Source organism: Jaculus jaculus, chromosome 11 (genome assembly GCF_020740685.1).
Source record: "Jaculus jaculus isolate mJacJac1 chromosome 11, mJacJac1.mat.Y.cur, whole genome shotgun sequence".
NCBI classification, from domain to species: domain Eukaryota; kingdom Metazoa; phylum Chordata; class Mammalia; order Rodentia; family Dipodidae; genus Jaculus; species Jaculus jaculus.
Genome location: NC_059112.1, coordinates 102,356,063 through 102,375,114, shown reverse-complemented (window position 1 = coordinate 102,375,114; position 19,052 = coordinate 102,356,063). Strand labels below are relative to the sequence as shown.

Here is a 19,052-nt window from a genome sequence, read left to right as displayed (position 1 = left end):
TGACAAGCCCCTAGTACCACAGCAAACCTTTGAGATAAAGACGAAAACCCAGGCACTGATTCAACAGAGTCAAAGGAAGCCCTCTCCCACAGAGGCCGGATAAGCAGTGCAGGGGCACAATGAACCGTAAAAGGAGGCAGGAAGTTAATAGTCATTGCTCACTTGGCTCAGGATCCTCCCTAAACGATCCAGGCAAAGACCTTTCCACAGAAGATAGATAGCAGTGGGTCCTCATGGGGCCCGATCCCACAGTCAGAAGGAAATTGTACACGGGAGGCAGCCTCTAGCTTATCTGTAGAAGTATTTGGGTTTACACTCACGGCTGAGCTCACCTCCTCTTTGCTAGAACTTCCCATGCCTTCTTGCAGGGGCGCTCTGCAGTTAGCACAGCCCCAGGGCGGATATTCTAGGCAGTCTGCACATAGACAGAGGACAAGGAACTGCCACCTCCTCTGCATAAGACAGTAAGGAGGTGTTGGCAGGGGAGAAACATTCAGGCAGGAAACATGGGACAGGCAAACACGGGCTCTTTCCTGTCACTGTGTGTTCACTCAGGCATAAAAGTTAACTGCTACTAAGGACCACATCCATGCCGCGTAAAGGAGGAGACTGAGAGAAGAGCAAACTTCAAAGAGAGCCTACACATCACAGGGCATTCCAACAGCGACTTCCTCTTCTACCCTGTGTCCTGAGTGGCGCTCTTTTTTTTGTTTGTTTTTTGAGGTAGGGTCTCTCCCTCACCGAGGCTGACCTGGGATTCACTTTGTAGTCTATGGGTGTTTTTGAACTCATGGAGATCCTCCTACCTTTGCCTCTCGAGTGCCGGGATTAAAGGCATGTGCCTTCCACCACCCCTGGCTTGAGTAGCACATTTGTGAGCAGGTTTTAAGACACAATCAATGATTTACCTCAACAAGACAATCCCACCTACCCAATATGAAAAAATATTCAACCTTACCTGTTGCAGGGAAAAAACAAGATGGTAGGAATACGGTCGACCATGAACTCCCAAGGAAGATCATTCTGAGACACGTCAATCCTAACAGAGGCAAAGGGTGGGAAATGACTGGTAAGAAGAGAACGGCCCGAGAAGCCCCAACCTCAGAGAGCCTTCGACAGTCCCTGGGGAATGGGGGCATACTGCATCTGGGGCTGGACTAGAGGCTCAGCGCGAGCACTACTGGTGTGACCAGGCAGGGACACTTTCAGAACACGCTACTGCCTACTCCAGGGTAATGTAAGGTCCTGAGAGTAAACATGGACTCCCCAAACTGCCGCACTAACACCTAAGGAGTAGCTGTCACCCACCAGGATGTAAGTCACGAAGCAAAACAGAGCAGGCCTCTCTGAAGAGAGGATGATGGCACCATGTTATAAATCTGGATGGCCAAAGCCTGTGTGTTTTCTTAGCAGAGTTTTGATTCTTACTAAGTTTTCTGTTTGTTCAAGGTACGGTCTCACTCTAGCTGAGGCTGATTTAGAATTCTTCTGTAGATCCAGGCTGCCCTCGAGCTCTCAGCAATCCTACTTCTGCCTCCCAAGGCCTGGGATTAAAGGTGTGAGCCACCACACTGGCTATTTTAAGTCAGTCCCCTCTCCCCTGGCCCAGAGTCTTGCTGAGTAGCCCCAGTTGGCCTGGTTCTCACTATGTAGCCCAGGCTGGCCTCAGGCTTTTGGGGAATCTTCCTGCCTCTGCGTCCCTAGTGCTGACATAAGTATACACCACCTAGTGGTGGATTAATTTCTGAGTACAGAAAACCACATCTGCTGAAGCGCCCATGCTGTGCTCACTGGCTGCACTGCAAGTGTCCCGGTAGCCCACCAGCCAGCAGCAGCACCACAGCGGGCACTGGCGAGGCTCCCACGCTTGCTGACGTGCGAGGGCGAGCGGAACCCTCTGAAGCAAGGAGCTGCTCACCCAGGGACGGGGGCTGCTTGCACCCACGAGCCAGAAATGGTGTGTAGCCAGGTGTGGTGGCACATGCCTTTCATCCCAGTACTCAGGAGGTAGAGGTAGGAGGATCACTGTGAGTTCCAGGCTAGCCTGAGACTACACAGTGAATTCCAGGTCAGCCTGGGCTACAGACTCTTCCTTGAAAAAAAAAAAAAAAAGGGAGGACAGAAGGAAGGAAAGAAAAAGAAATGGTACACACAGAAGAGGGAGGTGGCCTAGACCTATGAATTTGGTGTAGGTTTTCAGAAAGTGTAACTGGTAAGGGCCAGGCAGTATAAACCAGTACAAGGCATTTTTTTGCTCACATTAAAAAGTTTACTTCTTAAAAGCTGACATCACCTGGAATCTCAGTACTCTGGAGATCAGGAGTTCAAGGCCAGCTTCACTGAGACAACACAATGAAAACCACTTTCCTACAACTTTCAACAAATGGCCTATGTGCCTCTGGCTGTGGGAGCCTGCTCAGAACAGCAGACCTTTACCTGTCATGCAAGTGCAGATCAAGTCTTTTTTCCCTCCCCATGTGTACTATGAACAGAAACACTGAAAAGCCCACCAGAGTTCCCCTGAGGCACTTGAGACCTTTGTCCTGGGATTCTCATTCAGATGTGGTCTGTAAATTTAGAGTTTCAGGAGCAGTCACATAGCTCACACTCTTTTTCTTTTTTCTTTTTCTTCCTCAATCAATTAAAGGAAAAGCACTGATTTACTGAATGGATGAAAATGCCATCACAAGCCAACACGACTGATGGCCGTGCTTTGACTGTTGGCTGTGAGCGGGGCAGGAAGGGTGAGTCTACATGCCTCTGGAATTACTGTTTTTCTAGCTCCCCAAACGAAAATTAACCAGGTCAGAAATATTATGAGCATTTTTGTGAATTCTTGCAAATGTTACAAAATGTCTTTCAAAAAGAGTTATGCCAGCTAATTCATTCCATTCACTGTTATCTGACAGCCAACTTCTTTTTATTAATACAAGGTCCTGTTATTTCAAAGCATTTATGAACTTGAGTGCAAATGACACTTTGTTAGCTTTAATTTAATTTATTGGGTTATAATTTTCCAGTAGTTTATTTACTCTGCCTGGAAAGCCTGTCCATGCCCTTTGCTCACAATAGAGCTCCTCTCGCCTGTCTTAAAACCGCTAGGCAAGGTCTATGTCTCGATAGAGTGATAAGTGCATCAACTTCCCCAGTGCTCTGAGGATTAAGCCCAGTGTGTATAACCATCTCAATCTAGTCACCTCTTAATTTGGGCTGATTATTACTGATGGTGTGCTGCAGGTGGTAGGTGAAATGCAGATGTACAAGCACTTATAGCCACCTTTCTTTTGCTCATGTGCACACTTGTGAGATGTGGAGTGTGTGTGGTGTGGCATGTGACATGTGTGTAGATGTGCTCGCCCTGTGCAGATATATGTAGGCGTCGGAGGAGAATGGTGTGTATCCTCTTGCTCAGCTGCCATTTCCTTAACAGTGAGTCTTTCACCCAACCCAGAGCTGCCATTTTCTTTGTCAGCAAGCCCCAGCTGACCTTAGCAAGACTGGTGTGTTAGAGCAGTGTGTGCACGCAACCAGCTGTTTACTGTGGGTGCTGAGGCACTGAATGCAGTCTTGGGCCCTCATGCTTCTGGAGCAAGTGCTCTTAACTGAGCCATCTTCACAGCCCTTCTGGGCTCCTTTGGAAAGTCTAATTTTTGTTTTCCCTGAACATACTACACTTCTAATGGAATTTCACCTTTCGTTCATTACTCTGAAAAGTTCTCATCTTTCAAAAGAAACTACTAGCAAATCCAGGACCTTCACAGGCATATCTGTACACATGCATATTTACCACACACAAACATGCCAAAAAAAGAAAGCATCTAGTAAATCCAGTACTATATCCTTCTGATGTTTTGTCTCACTTTTTTTCTATCATTTGGTCTTTTTTTTTTTTTTTTTGAAGGTTGATTCTTTTTATTTTTTAATTTTTTAAAGTTTTATTTATTTAGCTGAGAGAGAAAAGGGGGTGGGGGAGAGGACATGCTAAGTCATCAATCACTGCAAATGAACTCCAGATGTATGTGCCACCTTGTGCATCTGGCTTACATGTGGGTCCTGGGGAGTCGAACCTAGTAGGTCCTTTGGCTTTGCAGGCAAGCGCCCTGACTACTAAGCCCATGTCTTTTTTTTTTAAGAGGTAGGGCCTCACTCTAGTCCAGGCTGACCTGGAATTCACTCTGTAGTCTCATGGTGGCCTCAAAAGCATGGTGATCCTACCTCTGGCCCCTGAGTGCTGGGATTAAAGGCGTGCCTGGACCTTTTGGTGTATTTAACTCATATCAGGGCTTTGTGACAGGAAAGGAAAAAAAAAAATATAGCTTAAATCTAAGGAAACCCACCAGAGGCTTGTCTACTTCCTCATCTAAACCCTATTGGGCTGGGTGTGGTAGCTCATGCCTTTAATCCCAGCACTGGAGAGACCGAGGGAGAAGGATCGCCATTAGTTCAAAGCCACTCTGAGATTACATACTGCATTCCAGGTCAGCCTGGACTAGAGTGAAACCCTACCTTGAAAAACCGAAAAAACTAAAACTAAAACAACAAACATCTATTTGAAGCCAGGTATGGTCGGTCACAGTCACATCTATGATCCCAGCTCTCAGGAGGCTGAGGAAGGAAGAGTGCCATGAGCTCAAAGTCAACCTACATGGTATAGTGAGCTCCAAGCTGGCCTGAACTACAGAGTGAGACTCTCTCAAAACAAAACAGCCTAGTCGAAATTTGTTTATGCAAAAGCCCATGTAAACTGCCCATGGAATCACAACAGCAATTCTGGGCGACCCTCCTCCCACTGTCCCAGGGTCTCCAAGCAGCCAGAACTACACTTGACTTCCATGAATCCAGTCAGGAAAATGTCAGTTTCAGTGAAGATGTGCTCATGACTTCCACTTGACAAGTCGTGGTTAATGGGTAGCTCTTGCACACCACAGGCTAAGTGGCAGGAGAACTGAGGGCATCACAGCTGAAGCTGTTGGCACATAGGTGTCCTTACCTGGCCACAGTGAATGCACCTTCTGGCAGAAGCCGAGCTAGCTGGATGAAGACATGATTGAGGGACAGACAGAAGCCGCACCACTGTGCATAATACAGCAGCAAAACATCCTGTGGAAGTGACAGGGTTAGTCACACCTGGGGTGGGACTTGGTCCTCACCTCCCCACTGTGCTTTGAGCCTAGGAGACACTGAGTCATTGCTACAGCCTGTGCAGAAATCACAGAGATGAGTTTTTTCATTGTTATCTCTCTCTCTCTCTAAATATTCTTATTTATTTGTACGTGTGTGTTTGTGTGCATGGGTGAGCCAGGGTCTCTGCTATTGCAAACAAATGTCAGATGTTTGCACCTGCCTTTACATGAATGCTAGAGAACGGAACCTGAGTTGGCAGGCTTTGCCAGCAAGCGCCTTCAACCACTGATCCATCTCTACAGCCTTCTCTTTTTTTCAAGGTAGGGTCTTGTTCTAGCCCAGGCTGACCTGGTTTTCATTGCGTAGTCTCAGGTTGGCCTTGAACTCATGGCAATCCTCCTACCTCTGCCTCTCAAGTGTGGGGATTAGAGAAGGTATGTTCTACCATGCCAGGCTTTTATTTTATTTTTTTTTTGAGGTTGGGTGTACTTTCACCCAGGTTGTCCTGAACTGGCTCTGCAGCCCGGGCTGACCTCAAACTCCCAGCAATTGTCCTGTACCAGCCTCCTAAGAGCTGAGGGTATAGCAGTGAGCAACCATCCCAGCTTAGATCTTTCTAGTTACGTGCTTTCTTTAAGGACTTAGTGAAATCGGAAAACTGCCATGTGCTACCACCAACCTACACCTGCACCTCAAAATCCAACTGTCGGGCTGTAGGGATGGCTCAGCAGTTACGGTCACTTCCTGGGAGCATGAAGGCCTAAAGACGCCTAAGAGACCTTTCGAGTCCAGTCCCCAGGACTGATGTAACAGCTGGGTATGGCCGCAAAAGTCCTCCTGTAGGGGAGCACAGCCTGATAATCAATGGAGCTCCAGGATCAGTGAGACTCTGGCTCAAGTAAAAACAGGGGAAAAGTGAAGGAGCAGGCCGATACACCTCTCCAGCCACCACTGGTGAGGGCACCCTGCCACGGACGAGCATGTGGAGTGCTGCGTGAGCACATACGTGTGTATATACCCCCCCACACACACACAAGCAAAAACAAAATACCCGACTGTTCACCCCAGCAACTGCAGCTGTGGGACTTGGGGTGGAGTTGCTTGATTTCTGCCCCTCTTGTGGGCATCTCTGCCAGTTTTCTATGATGCTGGGGGACTCAACCCAGGGTCTCAGGCATGCCAGGCAAGTCCGTACCTGCTTCTGAAGGACTACTTCCCAGAAGGTATCGGTTGTGACTTCAGTGATTAAATGCTGAGAAGGGAACTGGGCAGAATTACTTCCAATGAGATGTCTTTTCAAGGGGCTGTAGAGAACACTGAAGTTTTGAATGAAAGACTCTAAAAATAAAGAGAAAATGAGATCAACACTGCTCCAGGTACAAGGAGAATAGCTGGCCTACTTTCAAGTCCATATTTTCAAACTGAAACGACTTCCCGTACTTAAAGTGTTAACACGGTACCTCTAAGCAACCCCTGGTACAAAGCTGCCAGGGTGCTATCAGGCTTGGCTTTGGTAGTATTAGCTTGGAAGGCAGCAGTCTGTTAGACAATGGGCAGCAGGCAGGGCGGGAGGCTCCCGTATTCACGGAGCAAGAAACCCATCCTGCTCCTCTGAAGGGACAGGTCCGCCAATGCACAGCAGGGGAAGAAACACGCACCACCGACAGGGCCCGGCCCTGGAGAGACTGCAACGTGACACTGACTGACCCGCGGAGCGCCTCGACAAGCGCCGCGCGTGCACAGGCTGCCGTGCTGGGGAGGGGGCTGACACACTGAGGCCAATGAGCTGGTTTGTGTGGTTTTGGTTCCTTTACTAAAGTGCATCAAGCTTATTTTTAAAAAAGTTAACAAAAATAAACTTAATTAAATGTGGTAGAAAAATACATAACCAAAACCCAGAAATAAAGCGCTAACTTGAACCAACAATTTCACTTTCACATAAATACTTCTGAGGAACCTGTCTGAAACAACCCTAATCTGAGTTTCGCTTCTCTCTTCTAATTCCCTCCATTTTGAGGTCATAATGGACAATGACATGTTCTGCAGGGAAGGAGGAAATGAAGAACGTCATGTGAATACCAAAGAGATTTCATTATCATATCTGACTTGGCTGTGTTTCTGGAACATGAAACCAAGAATTATTTCTGAATCTGAACGAAGCCTAAACTCTGAAGCTGCCCTAGAGACAGTTGCTTGACAGTTCTCTAGGCAAACAATAACAGTACACAGCTTGTTTCTCAAAACCCCTAAAAACTGTCAGCAACTTTAAACAAAGTACTGTGGAGCCAGACACTTGAAAGCTGATATAGAGGACAGAATGGTCTCAATAAGGCATCTTTCTGAAAACTCTCAATACATTATGAGCTCACTGGAACACCCGAGTATGACTGAACATCACGCAGAAAACCTTAATAAACATTTGCTTTTAAAAAATACATGGTTAGGACTGGAGAGATGGCTTAGCGGTTAAGCGCTTGCCTGTGAAGCCTAAGGACTCCGGTTCAAGGCTTGATTCTCCAGGACCCACGTTAGCCAGATGCACAAAGGGGCACATGCGTCTGGAGTTTGTTTGCAGGGGCTGGAGACCCTGGTGCGCCCATTCTCTCTCTCCCTCTCTGCCTCTATCTCTCTGAGTCTGTTGCTCTCAAATAAATAAATAAAAACATGAACAGAAAAAAATTAAAATATATATATATATGATTAAAACCGGGTATGGTGGTGCATGTCTTTAATCCCAGAACTTGGGAGGCAGAGGTAGGAGGATTGCCGTGAGCTCAAGGCCACCCTGAGACTACACAGTGAATTCCAGGTCAGCCTGAGCTAGAGTGAGACCCTACCTTGAAAAACAAAAACAAACAAACAAACAAAGTACATGATTTCAGCCACCAAGATGGCTTAGTAGTTAAGGCACTTGCCTATGAAGCCTAAAGACCCAGGTTTAATTCCCTAGTACCCACTTCAGCCAGACGCACAAGGTGGCATGTGTCTAGAGTTCTGCAATGGCTAGAGACCCAGCCGAGCCCCTTCTCTCTCTGCCCCCCCTTTCTCTCACACTCTCTCCAATAAATTAATAAATAGGTGTGATTATTTAATTTTAAGAAAACCTAATACATCAAATAGTCTCAGAAAACATGAACTGGGAGGAAGTTTTAATATCACAAGACTGTGTTCTCCAACAAGTAACTGGTCATGGGTTTGTTTTAAGTACCAAGGGCCCTCCTGATTATAATATGCAATTCGTGCCAAGTATGGTGGCACACACCTGTAATTCCAGCACTTGGGAGGCAGAGGTAGGAGGTTCGCTGTGAGTTCGAGGCCACCTATAGACTACGTAGACCCTACCTCGAAAAACCAAAATAAGTAAATAAAAATAATAATAATGTACAATTTGATACAGAAAACCCAACAGTTTTACAAGGTAACTAATGCAAGCACACTTCACCTGACCAGAGGACCAGTACTTGGGGGAGCTGAGCTTGCTGCCGCTCTCTAAACTGGAAAACAGAAATCCTTCCCTATCAGATTCCTCCTCTCTCCAAGTGGCAAACTCCAGGGCTTCCTGCATTTCCGGTGAAGCTGAGCTAACAAGGCTCTGCACTCACTCCCGTGGGTTGTTCGGCAGGGACTCTGGACAGCACGGGTCTGTTAGCTGCTGCTGCTAAACCCCAGGGGCAAGCTCTGGGCACATTCCCACAGGAGAAGCGTAGGCTTCCCAAAGGGGTTTGTACTGGTTTACAGCAGGGCTCCTCTGCACTGGACGTCATGGCAGCATTCCTCAACATGCTATAAAACTGGCAGCAGACCAATTTTAGCCTGGTGGCCTGGAGACGCAGCCCCATCACTGCTTTCTGTGCTTGCTGTTTTAGAACGATGCTGCAGTAAGTAAGGACCACGTCCGTCAGCCCCTGCACATCCCACCAGACAGGCTTTCAGGACCTTGCCACATGTTGTCATCAGGCCCCACCAACAATCACTGCTTCTGCCTCAGAGACAGTCAAAAGGTGTCAGCACAGACACTTGGTTCTTAGCCCCATGAGCTAGCTGATAAACTTAACCAGAATACGGAGTAAGGAAGTTTCTCCTCCATTTAACAGACAAAGTGGGTTTCTTCTAAAACTGACCAATGGAGGACTGGAGAGATGGCTTAGTGGTTAAGGCACTTGCCTGCAAAGCTGAATGACCTTAGATCAATTCCCCAGGACTCACATAAGCCAGATAGATGCACAAGGTGGCGCATGTGTCTGGAGTTTGTTTGCAGTGGCTGGAGGCTCCTAGTATCCCTTTCCCCTCCCATCCCCTGCTCAAATAAAGAAAAATAAGCCAGGTGTGGTGCACGCCTTTCATCCCAGCACTTGAGAGACAGAGGTAGGAAGATTGCTGTGAGTCTGAGGCCACCCTCAGACTTCGTAGTGAATTCCAGGTCAACTTGGGCTACAGCGAGACCCTACCTCGAAAAACCAACCAACCAACCAAAAATAAAAAGCACCTGACCAAAGGAAAAAGACAACTTATGGTCAATTATCTAATGACTTAAAATGAGCTGCAAAGCTGACGTCACCCCACAACCAGTGGAATGAGACCACCCGTGCAAGCAAGCAATCTTGAGCAGGGAAGCAATGCCTACGGTACCTAAAGTGGGCTTCATGAGCGCTTGGTTGGGGTCCAGGATATAATGTGACTCTTCTTTCACATCAACAATCGTGGCAAACTCTTTCACGGGAGTGGAGCTTGGGGCACCCAGTCTCTCTGCATATAACCAAAATAAATTGGAATCCAAAAGGTAGATGTTCAGGGTCTTGTTGGTTCTGCAGCTCAGGCCCGTGAAGGCCGTGCTAGTGAGGTCCACTTCAGGAAAGCGGTACCTGGTCTCCTCAATGTGAGGAATGGAGCTCGGGGCAGCAGCCTCACAGCTCTTCTCCCGGGAAGAGGCAGCGAGGGGTGGGGCTGTAAGGACATCTTGCTCAGAGTGCGTGAGGCTCGCCACACCCCGGGCTACGGTCCTGCAGCATGCAGTGTAGTAGCTGAAAGGGCTGTAGGAGGTGAAAAAGTTGCTGCACTCCATGCTGCCTGATGCCACGTGGTAGAAGGTCTGTTCCTTGAGGTAGAAGGAATCCAGTGCGGCCGCCATCTCGAAGAAGCTGCACTGAGACACACTCACTGAGCTCGGCTTGGTGCCACCTGCAGTCTGGTTGACGCACAGCTCACAGACATTGTGGGTCCTGGAGAAGGTGGGCCCCAGGGGCAGCACCACCGTATTGCAGCACGGGGACGCTGCCATCAGCCGTGTATCGAGCAGGGCAGGCGGCTCTGGTGCCAGGGACTGGAAAGCGGGGGCCTCCCCCCGCCGCAGGTGCTGAAGGAGGCGCTCTACCACCTGGTCTCCATGACAGTTATTGTACTCCAAGGCCACTTCGGTGATCTGAAAGGAAGGTGAGAGGCAAGGGCATGACTGACAGGGAGATGTGGACCGTGTCCTTGAGTCACAGGCAAGAACCCGGGCCAGGTCCTGCGTCCAAGTGGAAGTGGACATTCCAAAACCTACTACAGAGAAGTGGGAGTTGTTTTTCACAGCCTATCATTCAATCAACAAGTAATGAATCACTGCTCTTAGACAGAAGGGGCCCCCGGAGATGCCTACTGTGGGGGTTTGAATAGAATAGATGGCCCCCAATATATTCAGTTGTTTGTTTGTAGTTTGCATTCAGCAGCCACCTGGCTGGAGGCAACATCACTGTGTGGATCTTAAGGTGTGGCGGTGGGTTTCAGGTTTCAATCTAAAGATAGGCAACGTGTGCCTAGCTGGAGCTCCTGAAGTGTGCTGTGCTATATGGTTTTTGGCTTTCAGGCTTGTGCTTCTTTCTCTCTGCTTGGGCCTGTGAAGGCAGGCCAGCTTCTGCCATTATGGAACTTCCCCTGGATCTGTAAGCTTCAATAAATATAACTTCCTCTATAACTGTGCCTGGTCTGGAAGTTCATCTCAGTGAACCTGAGTCTGTCTGCTACACCTACCCACCACAGGAGAGGAATGAGACTCAGGAGGTGAAGTTGTCCAGCCCATGCTGGAACTACAATTAACCACTCACCTCTAATGTCTGCTTTACACCCTTAAAACACGCCACATTATGATCTTTCTCTAGCTTGAGTAAGTTTTGAAAGCTGCCCCAACACCTGATGTGAGGATGTCAGCGTCTCACAGCATGCTCGACTCCAGGATCTGCCCCCAGTGACGCCTCCTCTAGCCAGGTGGCTGAAGTTGCAAGTTACAAGTTGTTTGTTTTTTTTTTTGTTTGTTTGTTTGTTTTTGTTTTTGGAGGTAGGGTCTCACTCTAGTCCAAGCTGACCTGGAATTCACTATGAAGTCTCAGGGTTGCCTTGAACTCATGGTGATCCTACCTCTGCCTGGGATTAAAGGCGTGTGCCACCATGCCCAGTCCAAGTATACAAGCTTTATTAATAAAACTCCTGAGCCTATGGGGGACATACATTCAAACTACCATACAAACTGAGTATTTTTACTAACTACCTGCCCTAAACCTATTCTCGTGAGAATGCAAGTTATAATTCAAAGGTATTTAGTCTCTAAAACAGAACAGCATATCAACTTGAATCATGTCTTACCACAGTTAACTGAAAAGTAGTCAGGGGTTGGAGAGATGGCTTCGTGGTTAAAACACTTTAACTGTGAAGCCTATAGACCCAGGTTTGACTCCCCAGAACCAACATAAGCCAGATGCACAAAGTGATGCAAGCGTGCAGGTGGTACACGTGTACAAGGTGGCCCATGCATCTGGAGTTCACTTGCATGGCTAAGGCCCTGGCATGCCAATTTCCTCTTTCTCTCACATAAATTTAAAAAAGTAAAATAAATAAAAATGAAGGGGGCTGGAGAGATGGCTTAACAGTTAAGCGCTTGCCTGTGAAGCCTAAGGATCCCGGTTTGAGGCTCGATTCCCCAGGGTCCACATAAGCCAGATGCACAAGGTAGCGCACGCGTCTGGAGTTCGTTTGCAGTGGCTAAAGGCCCTGATGCACCCTATCTCTCTCTCTCTCCTCCTCCCTCCCTCTCTCTGTCTGTTGCTCTCAAATAAAAATAACTAAAAATAGAGACCCTATCTCAAAAAAAAAACCTCAAAATAAACAAAAAAAAATTTTTTAAATGAAGGTGTTACTCAGTTTTTTATTTTGATAAAGAACACATGAAAACCAGGCATGGTGGCGCACACCTTTAATCCCAGCACTTAGGAGGCAGAGGTAGGAGGATCACCATGAGTTCGAGGCCACCCTGAGAATGCAGAGTGAATTCCAGGTCAGTCTGAGCTAGAATGAGATTCTATCTCGAAAAACCAAACAACAACAACAACAAAAACATACGAGATGGGCTGGAGAGATGGCTTAGAAGTTAAGGCGCTTGCCTGCAAGGCTAAAGGACCGAGGTTCAATTCCCCAGAACCCACATTAGCCAGATGCACAAAGTGGTGCACGTGTCTTGAGTTTGTTTGTAGCAGCTGAAGGCTCTGGTATACCCATTCTTCCTCCCCCTCAAATAAATAAATAAATAAAAATAAAAAAAGTTTTAAGGACTGAATGAGAAATATGGAAGGCATACAGGAACATAATCTCAGAAAGTTTTGTTTGTTTGTTTTTGTTTTTTGTTTTTCGAGGTTAGGGTCTTGCTCTAGCTCAGGCTGACCTGGAATTCACTATGTTGTCTCAGGGTGTCCTTGAACTCATGGCAATCCTCCTACTTCTGCCTCCCAAGGGCTGGGATTAAAAGCATGCACCACCACACCTGACATAATCTCAGAATTTTTGATGTGGAGGCAAGGAGGATCTAGAGTCCAAGGTCATCCTCAGCTATTACAAAGTGAGTTTGAAGCCAACATGGACTATAAGAGACTTATTTCAAACAAAAAATATGCTGGGCATGGTGGTATATACTTTTAGTCCCAGAACTCAAAAGGCTAAATTATAGGATGATTGTTGTGAGTTTGAGGCCAGTGAGTTTGAGTGAGTTCCAAGTCAACCTGGACTAGAGAGTCCCTGACTTGAAAAGAAACCTACCTCCTAAAAACATTCCACATGACCAAAAACCAAACAAAAAGTTTATGTGAATATACACCAAACACTTAATGAGTACATTTCCAACTTACACAAGTTCTATAATAATATTTACAGAGGCTTAACTCAAAACATATGCATTTATGCGGAAAAATAAATTGTCTGAATAGTTTTTAGAATGCGAAAACGTCACTTTGGATGGTAAACCAGTGTTTTAACAATATGCATGTGTGTTTAATTTCTAAATTTTATTGAGAGAGAAAGAGGGAGGGAGAGAATAGACACACCAAGTCCTCTTGCCACTTCAAACGAAGTTCAGACACATGTGCCAGTTTGTGTCCCTGGCTTTCCATGGGTACTGGGGAATCGAACCCAGGCTGAAAATGCCTTTAACCCCTGAGCCCTCTCTCTAGTCCCCAATAAACCAGTGTTTAACTGTTGTTCCCCTCCCCCACCATGGAAACATCTTTATCCTTCCTGAGCAAAAGCACACTATGCCAACAGGTGAAGCCCTACTGCCCTTTGCTAACAACCCTGACTGATTTACATTCAGTACCACCTCCCTAAATGCTCTGTAAGACTTCCAGCTGCACTGACATGTTTTACCAAAAGCCCACACAAGAGAGCACTCCTCACATGACAGAACAACATTCCTGGGGCTGGAGAGATGGTCCAGTGGTTAAAGGCGCTTCAACAAAGCCTAGGATTGATCCCCCAGTTCCCACATAAAGTCAGATGCATAAAGTGGCACATGCATCTGGAGTTCATTTGCAGTGGCATGCACATGCATGTGTGCATGTGCACACACACGATGTCTCTCAGTATGTAAATAAAAAATATTTTAAAAGCTGGGCATGGTGGCACACAACTTTAATCCTAGCACTTGGGAGGCAGAGATAAGAGAGATCCCTGTGAGTTTGAGGACATTCTGGAATTAGAGTGAGTTCCAGGTCAGCCTGGACTATAAAGTAAGACCCCCCCCCCCCACCTCAAAAAACCCAAGAACAAAATTCCTAGAACACTTTCTGTTCTCATCTCTCATTCTTAGTATCTCACATGGTAGCCATGTGAAGACTCCCTTCAACTTCAGGAGGACTGCCTGCGACGCTCTTAGGAAATGGGGGCTCATATCCCTCTCCTAGGAACTGAGCAGATTTTCACAGTGCACGCAGCATGCACAACAGGAAGGTTTCATTTTTTTAATATTTTTATTTTGTGTATTTATTTATTTTACGGAGGGAGAAAGAATGAATGGACACGCACCAGGGCCTCCAGCCACTGCAAATGAACTCCAGATGCCTGTGCCTTCTTGTGCATCTAACGTGGGTCATGTGGAATCGAACCTGGGTCCTTTGGCTTTGCAGGTAAATGCCTTAACAGCTAAGCCATCCCTCCAGCCCCAACAGGAAGTTTTAAAACGCCTGTCATCCATTCATGCTGCAACTCATCATGTGTATCATTCAATGTCGCATTTAATTCATACAAACGATTAAGGGCACCACACCTAGCAAATCCAATTCGGCAGTTGCAAGCTCACTCTACTGGCTGTGCCTATTCTCTCTAAGTGCCTTCAAGTGACCCAGGAGTAAAATAAGCTTGTGTCCAGGGAGGACTCCTGCAAAAACTGTCTCAGAAAACATCTCTGGCTATCTGTGCAACATGAAAAGATATAAAAACGAGGAGCCAGAGTCAACACTGCTTTTCCTGGCTACAGCACTGCGTGTTCCTTCCTGCTGGGCCGACGACAGTCGACAGCGGAGGCCAACAGTCTGGGTCGGACACATTACTGTGGCATTTCCCAGGCCACATCACCTCTATGCTGAACACTCACTGAACAGGAAGCTCAGTCCCAGGCACTTCAGGAAGAGGACTGCTGAGTCCTTCTGTGGACAGGCCCAGTTTTCTTTCCCTTCAACACCTTGCCCCAGGCATGGACCTGGGAGGACCGCACCTCTGATACCATTCCTGAAAGCCACTCAGGTGCGAGGTGCAAGGTCAGTGTCCCACGTGGAAAGAGAGTAGTCCGCAAGGGAAGCCGCACTGCCGGGACTCTTACCTCGTCGATGAGAGGGTGCCTCTCGGCTAAGGGATCGAAAGGTATGAAGAGGAACAGCGCCGGTCCTTTCTTCAGCTCATTGTTCAGCAGCAGACTCTTGCCTCCATGCGGCCGCAGCCACCGGAGCAGCGTCTCCTGGTTTTCTGAAGCCCACTTATAGATGTTCTCAGCTGTGAAGTTCATGACCTCCCTGGGGAAGACCTGCCAAGGACAGACAGAACAAATCAGAGCTAAACGAGGCAGAGTAGAAGCAAGCGCCAGCACTGTCCTCCAGAGGCTGGTCAGCCATGATGCACGGAGGAAAAGAGCCCGGAGCCATGGTGTGCCTGGTGAAGCGACACTCGGCCATCTCTCCATAGCTTGTCCCCACAAGTGAACAGAAAGCCACTGTAGGAGCAGGAGGTGACTTTCACATCACAGGATCCACCTTTTTCCCAGAGACAGACTCACCTAATCCAAAAATAACTCTGCGCTGTGGTGGCTTGTAATGACCTCTATCACCCTATCCAAGGAGAGTTAGAGGCGGCTGCACACTTAGAAAAGACCCAGGCCTATTCGTGGGAATGAGAACATGCAGCCAAGGGTCTGGTAGATTTCTGTCTTTGGTGAGGCTGTGCAGGTGCTGCTCATGGGCACCTCGGGGCCCAATGAATACCTGGTGTACAAGGGACTCAGCAGGTATGTGACTGGATCAGTGCCATGACCTGAACTTGCACGAGGACCACATCACACTGCGGTCCAGAGGAAAGGAGCTACTCAGTGCTCCTGCTTTTGCTTTCTGTACAACCAGGCAGTACTTCTGAAAGCTCAATGGTGCAAACCACTGCCTTCAAAGAAGTTCCAAGGTGGTGCTTTAGAAGGCCTGACAAAGTGAAGCAATTAAAAACCCCCAGAACAGAGATTTAAAATTGCCCCATAATGAACATGTCCATTGCTTTTGCTACTTAAAACACTACAAGCCCAGTAACACTTCAGTTGACAAAAGACATTCATTCTATTGCTAAAAAATGAAGCCACCCAAATGGAATTGTAAATATGACATATTTTTGGTGGCACCTCACAGTTGTATCTTTTTCCTTCCATCCATTCTACATCAGTGCCCTTTGCTATAAATATAGAGGCTAAAAACAAAGGATCCAGGAAAATGAGCGCCAGCAAAGCAGATGAAGTCAAAAGGCAAGACAGGTACAAAAGGAAAGTGGACGGTGGTAGAGAAGCAACCACAGCAGTGGTGCTCAGAGTAGGGTATGGGAGTCTGAAAACACTCAATCGTCATCAGAAACATTTGGCTTTGGGATATAAATGGCAAAAAGAAAAGCACATCTGGGCTATGAGAAATGCAGAAGCTAGAGTGACTGGAGAGCGAGGGGCTCCCCGTGAGTGCCTGACAGCACCTGGGAAGGCAGTCTCCCACACTGTGAAGGAAGGGGGGCTCTGGTTTAAAAGGGTCACTACAATGGACAAGCAACAGCATTCTTCACCACACCCGGAAGCCAGAGACACTGTCAAAGATACTAGAGAGAAAACACTAACAAGCTCTCGTCTCGGTGGTATGACTGAGGAAGTGAGCGATCAACAGAGAAGCACAGGGCCACACAGGACACGGGTGAAGTTCAGAGGTAGCTGAGTGGAGGCTATCCCACCAAAAGCAAATGAAATCAGGGAACAAAGGAGACTGAGAGCCAAGGTTTCCTGAGGCGAGAAGCCACCAACTTCTCTGTGACCTGACAAGAACGTCAAAAACCCATGTTAGTGAAAGAGAAAGTCAAGTCACATTCCTGTTCTTCACACAAAACATGGCCCAGTGGAAGTTAACGTCTGAGAACACAGGCCCTGAGCAACAATTCTCCAACTGTGGAACTACAATGCTACCCAAGAAGGAAAACTAACAAGGCTATGCACCAAAATCTAAGAACATACGCAAAGACTTTCTAGACCTTACGTTCACAAGCTCTCTAAGGCACATATTCTTAACCCAGGCATGGGCTCTAGGGTGGGGTTGCAGTAATTCTCAACTGGCACATAAAATCATGTGTTCTTTCCTAGGGAGAGGTCCAAATGTTCCATCCAGTTCTCAAGGGAATCTATGACCTATACAAGGTTAAGAACCACTGCACTAATATAAATGGGATTTCAAAATACTTACAAGTGATGTGTTGAAATGTCTATGTAAATACACACTTCCAGAGTGTACTAAGGATACCAGTTTCGCAAGATGTTTATTTGTGATAACCCCAAATCGTACTGTTCCTAGGTAATCTGAAACAGAAAATTTTCCTTTATTAAAGAGAAGGCCTAGGCCTCGGAACCACCACAAACCCAGCGATCCAATCCTGATGCGCACTCCCCTAGAGCAAGGCTGTCAGCTCAGCGGCCTGGCCCAGGGGATGAGCAGCTGCAGGCAGGAGCCCTCCTCCTGAAACAGACCCCTGGGGCCCTCCAGGACCACGTCTACTCCTGAAAGCACTCTCTCTCACAGTCACCTGCACTGAGGAGACTACTGTGTCCACCTGTGGCAATCGGACCTATCCCCCACACCATGTTGACCCCCTGCTCACCAGGTCTACATCCAGCTCCTCACCACTCACCTTGGCTCCTATCTTCCCTGACAACCCGCTTAACAGCAAACACCCAGGGGAAGGAGCCTGTGGGGAGAAACTGGCAATGCCTAGCCTAGTTTTCCAGACTTCATTTATTTATTAGGTTTGCCTTGGTCTAGCTTCCTCTTGACAATGGAAGTCCCATGCCTTAGAGAGCTTGTTTATCATAGGTGCCCAGCACCTACTGCAGAGCCTGGGGTGCACACTACAAACAATAAATGTTTGTGAGAGAGGACGGGAGGAAACAGGGTCTCCTGTAGCCCAGACTGGCCTCAAATTGGCTGTGTGTCTGAAGATGGCCCTGAACGTCTAATACTCCTGCTCTACCTGCCGAATGGCAGGATTACAGGCATGTGTCACCATGCTGGGCTTGTGCAGTGCTGGGGATTGAACCGAGGCCCAAGTAATTAACTGAGCTATATCCCCAGCCCCTAAATATTTGTTAAATGAATGAACCTAGCATATATAAAGAATTCAGACAAACTGATAACAGAAATGGTTAAATAGGCAAAGCACAGAAAAATAAGTATCTAATCATTACATGGAAAAACAATGAACCACAATCTCTGAGGAAAGCAAACTAAAATACCACTTTTGACCTTCAAACTGCCCCAAATTTAAGGCGTGGAAAGTATCAATGATGATTCATAGAGTCAATGAGTGCTCTGACACTCACTGGCAGAGAGGTGTGGACAAGGGCCAGCAACTCCACATGTATACACTAGCAGTCACACACAAGACACCTGCCAACAGATACTGCTAGCCGCCATGAGGCAAGCCGGACTACCCGTACACCACAGAAAGATCCCCAAGGCAAGTAGAGCTTCTGTACTTAAAGAACAAAAGCACTAGGAAAACAGTACTTTTTAGGGTTTAGTGGCTCACGACTGCAGCCCTGTCTATTGTGGAGTCTACAGCAGAAGACTGTGTTTGAGGCCTGGAGTTCAAGGCCAGCCTGGGTAACACAGTGAAACCTATCAAAACAAAGCAAAATTAATGTGAAAGGATAATAAAACTGGTTTGGTGATAGCGCACAAGGACTTTATCCTCATATGTAAAACTTTCATTTTTCACAGCCTGTGTAATACTGTAGTATTTATATAATTATAGAAATTATTTAGAGTTAGTGGAGGATGAATAAAACAATGTAAAAAAATTGTATTTTTTCCTATTTACTTTCTGCTTTATTAACAGATAATTAAAAATAGAAGTGG

General features: G+C 47.0%; 1 protein-coding gene across 6 annotated transcripts in view; it reads right to left on the bottom strand.

Moving 5' to 3' along the window:
• Positions 1-19,052, bottom strand: part of Txndc11 (thioredoxin domain containing 11) — a 75,593-nt gene that overhangs the window by 6,369 nt on the left and 50,172 nt on the right. For 4 of the 6 annotated variants that reach the window (XM_045161349.1, XM_045161351.1, XM_045161350.1 and 1 more), the window contains 6 exons: positions 17,385-17,497; positions 15,239-15,439; positions 9,754-10,543; positions 6,320-6,462; positions 4,991-5,100; positions 959-1,039 (listed from right to left, as the gene is read on the bottom strand). In XM_045161349.1, the coding sequence (XP_045017284.1) occupies positions 959-1,039; positions 4,991-5,100; positions 6,320-6,462; positions 9,754-10,543; positions 15,239-15,439; positions 17,385-17,497 (1,438 nt within the window). The remainder of the gene's footprint in view (positions 1-958; positions 1,040-4,990; positions 5,101-6,319; positions 6,463-9,753; positions 10,544-15,238; positions 15,440-17,384; positions 17,498-19,052) is intronic. The other 2 variants (XM_045161353.1, XM_045161354.1) reach the window with 1 other exon arrangement.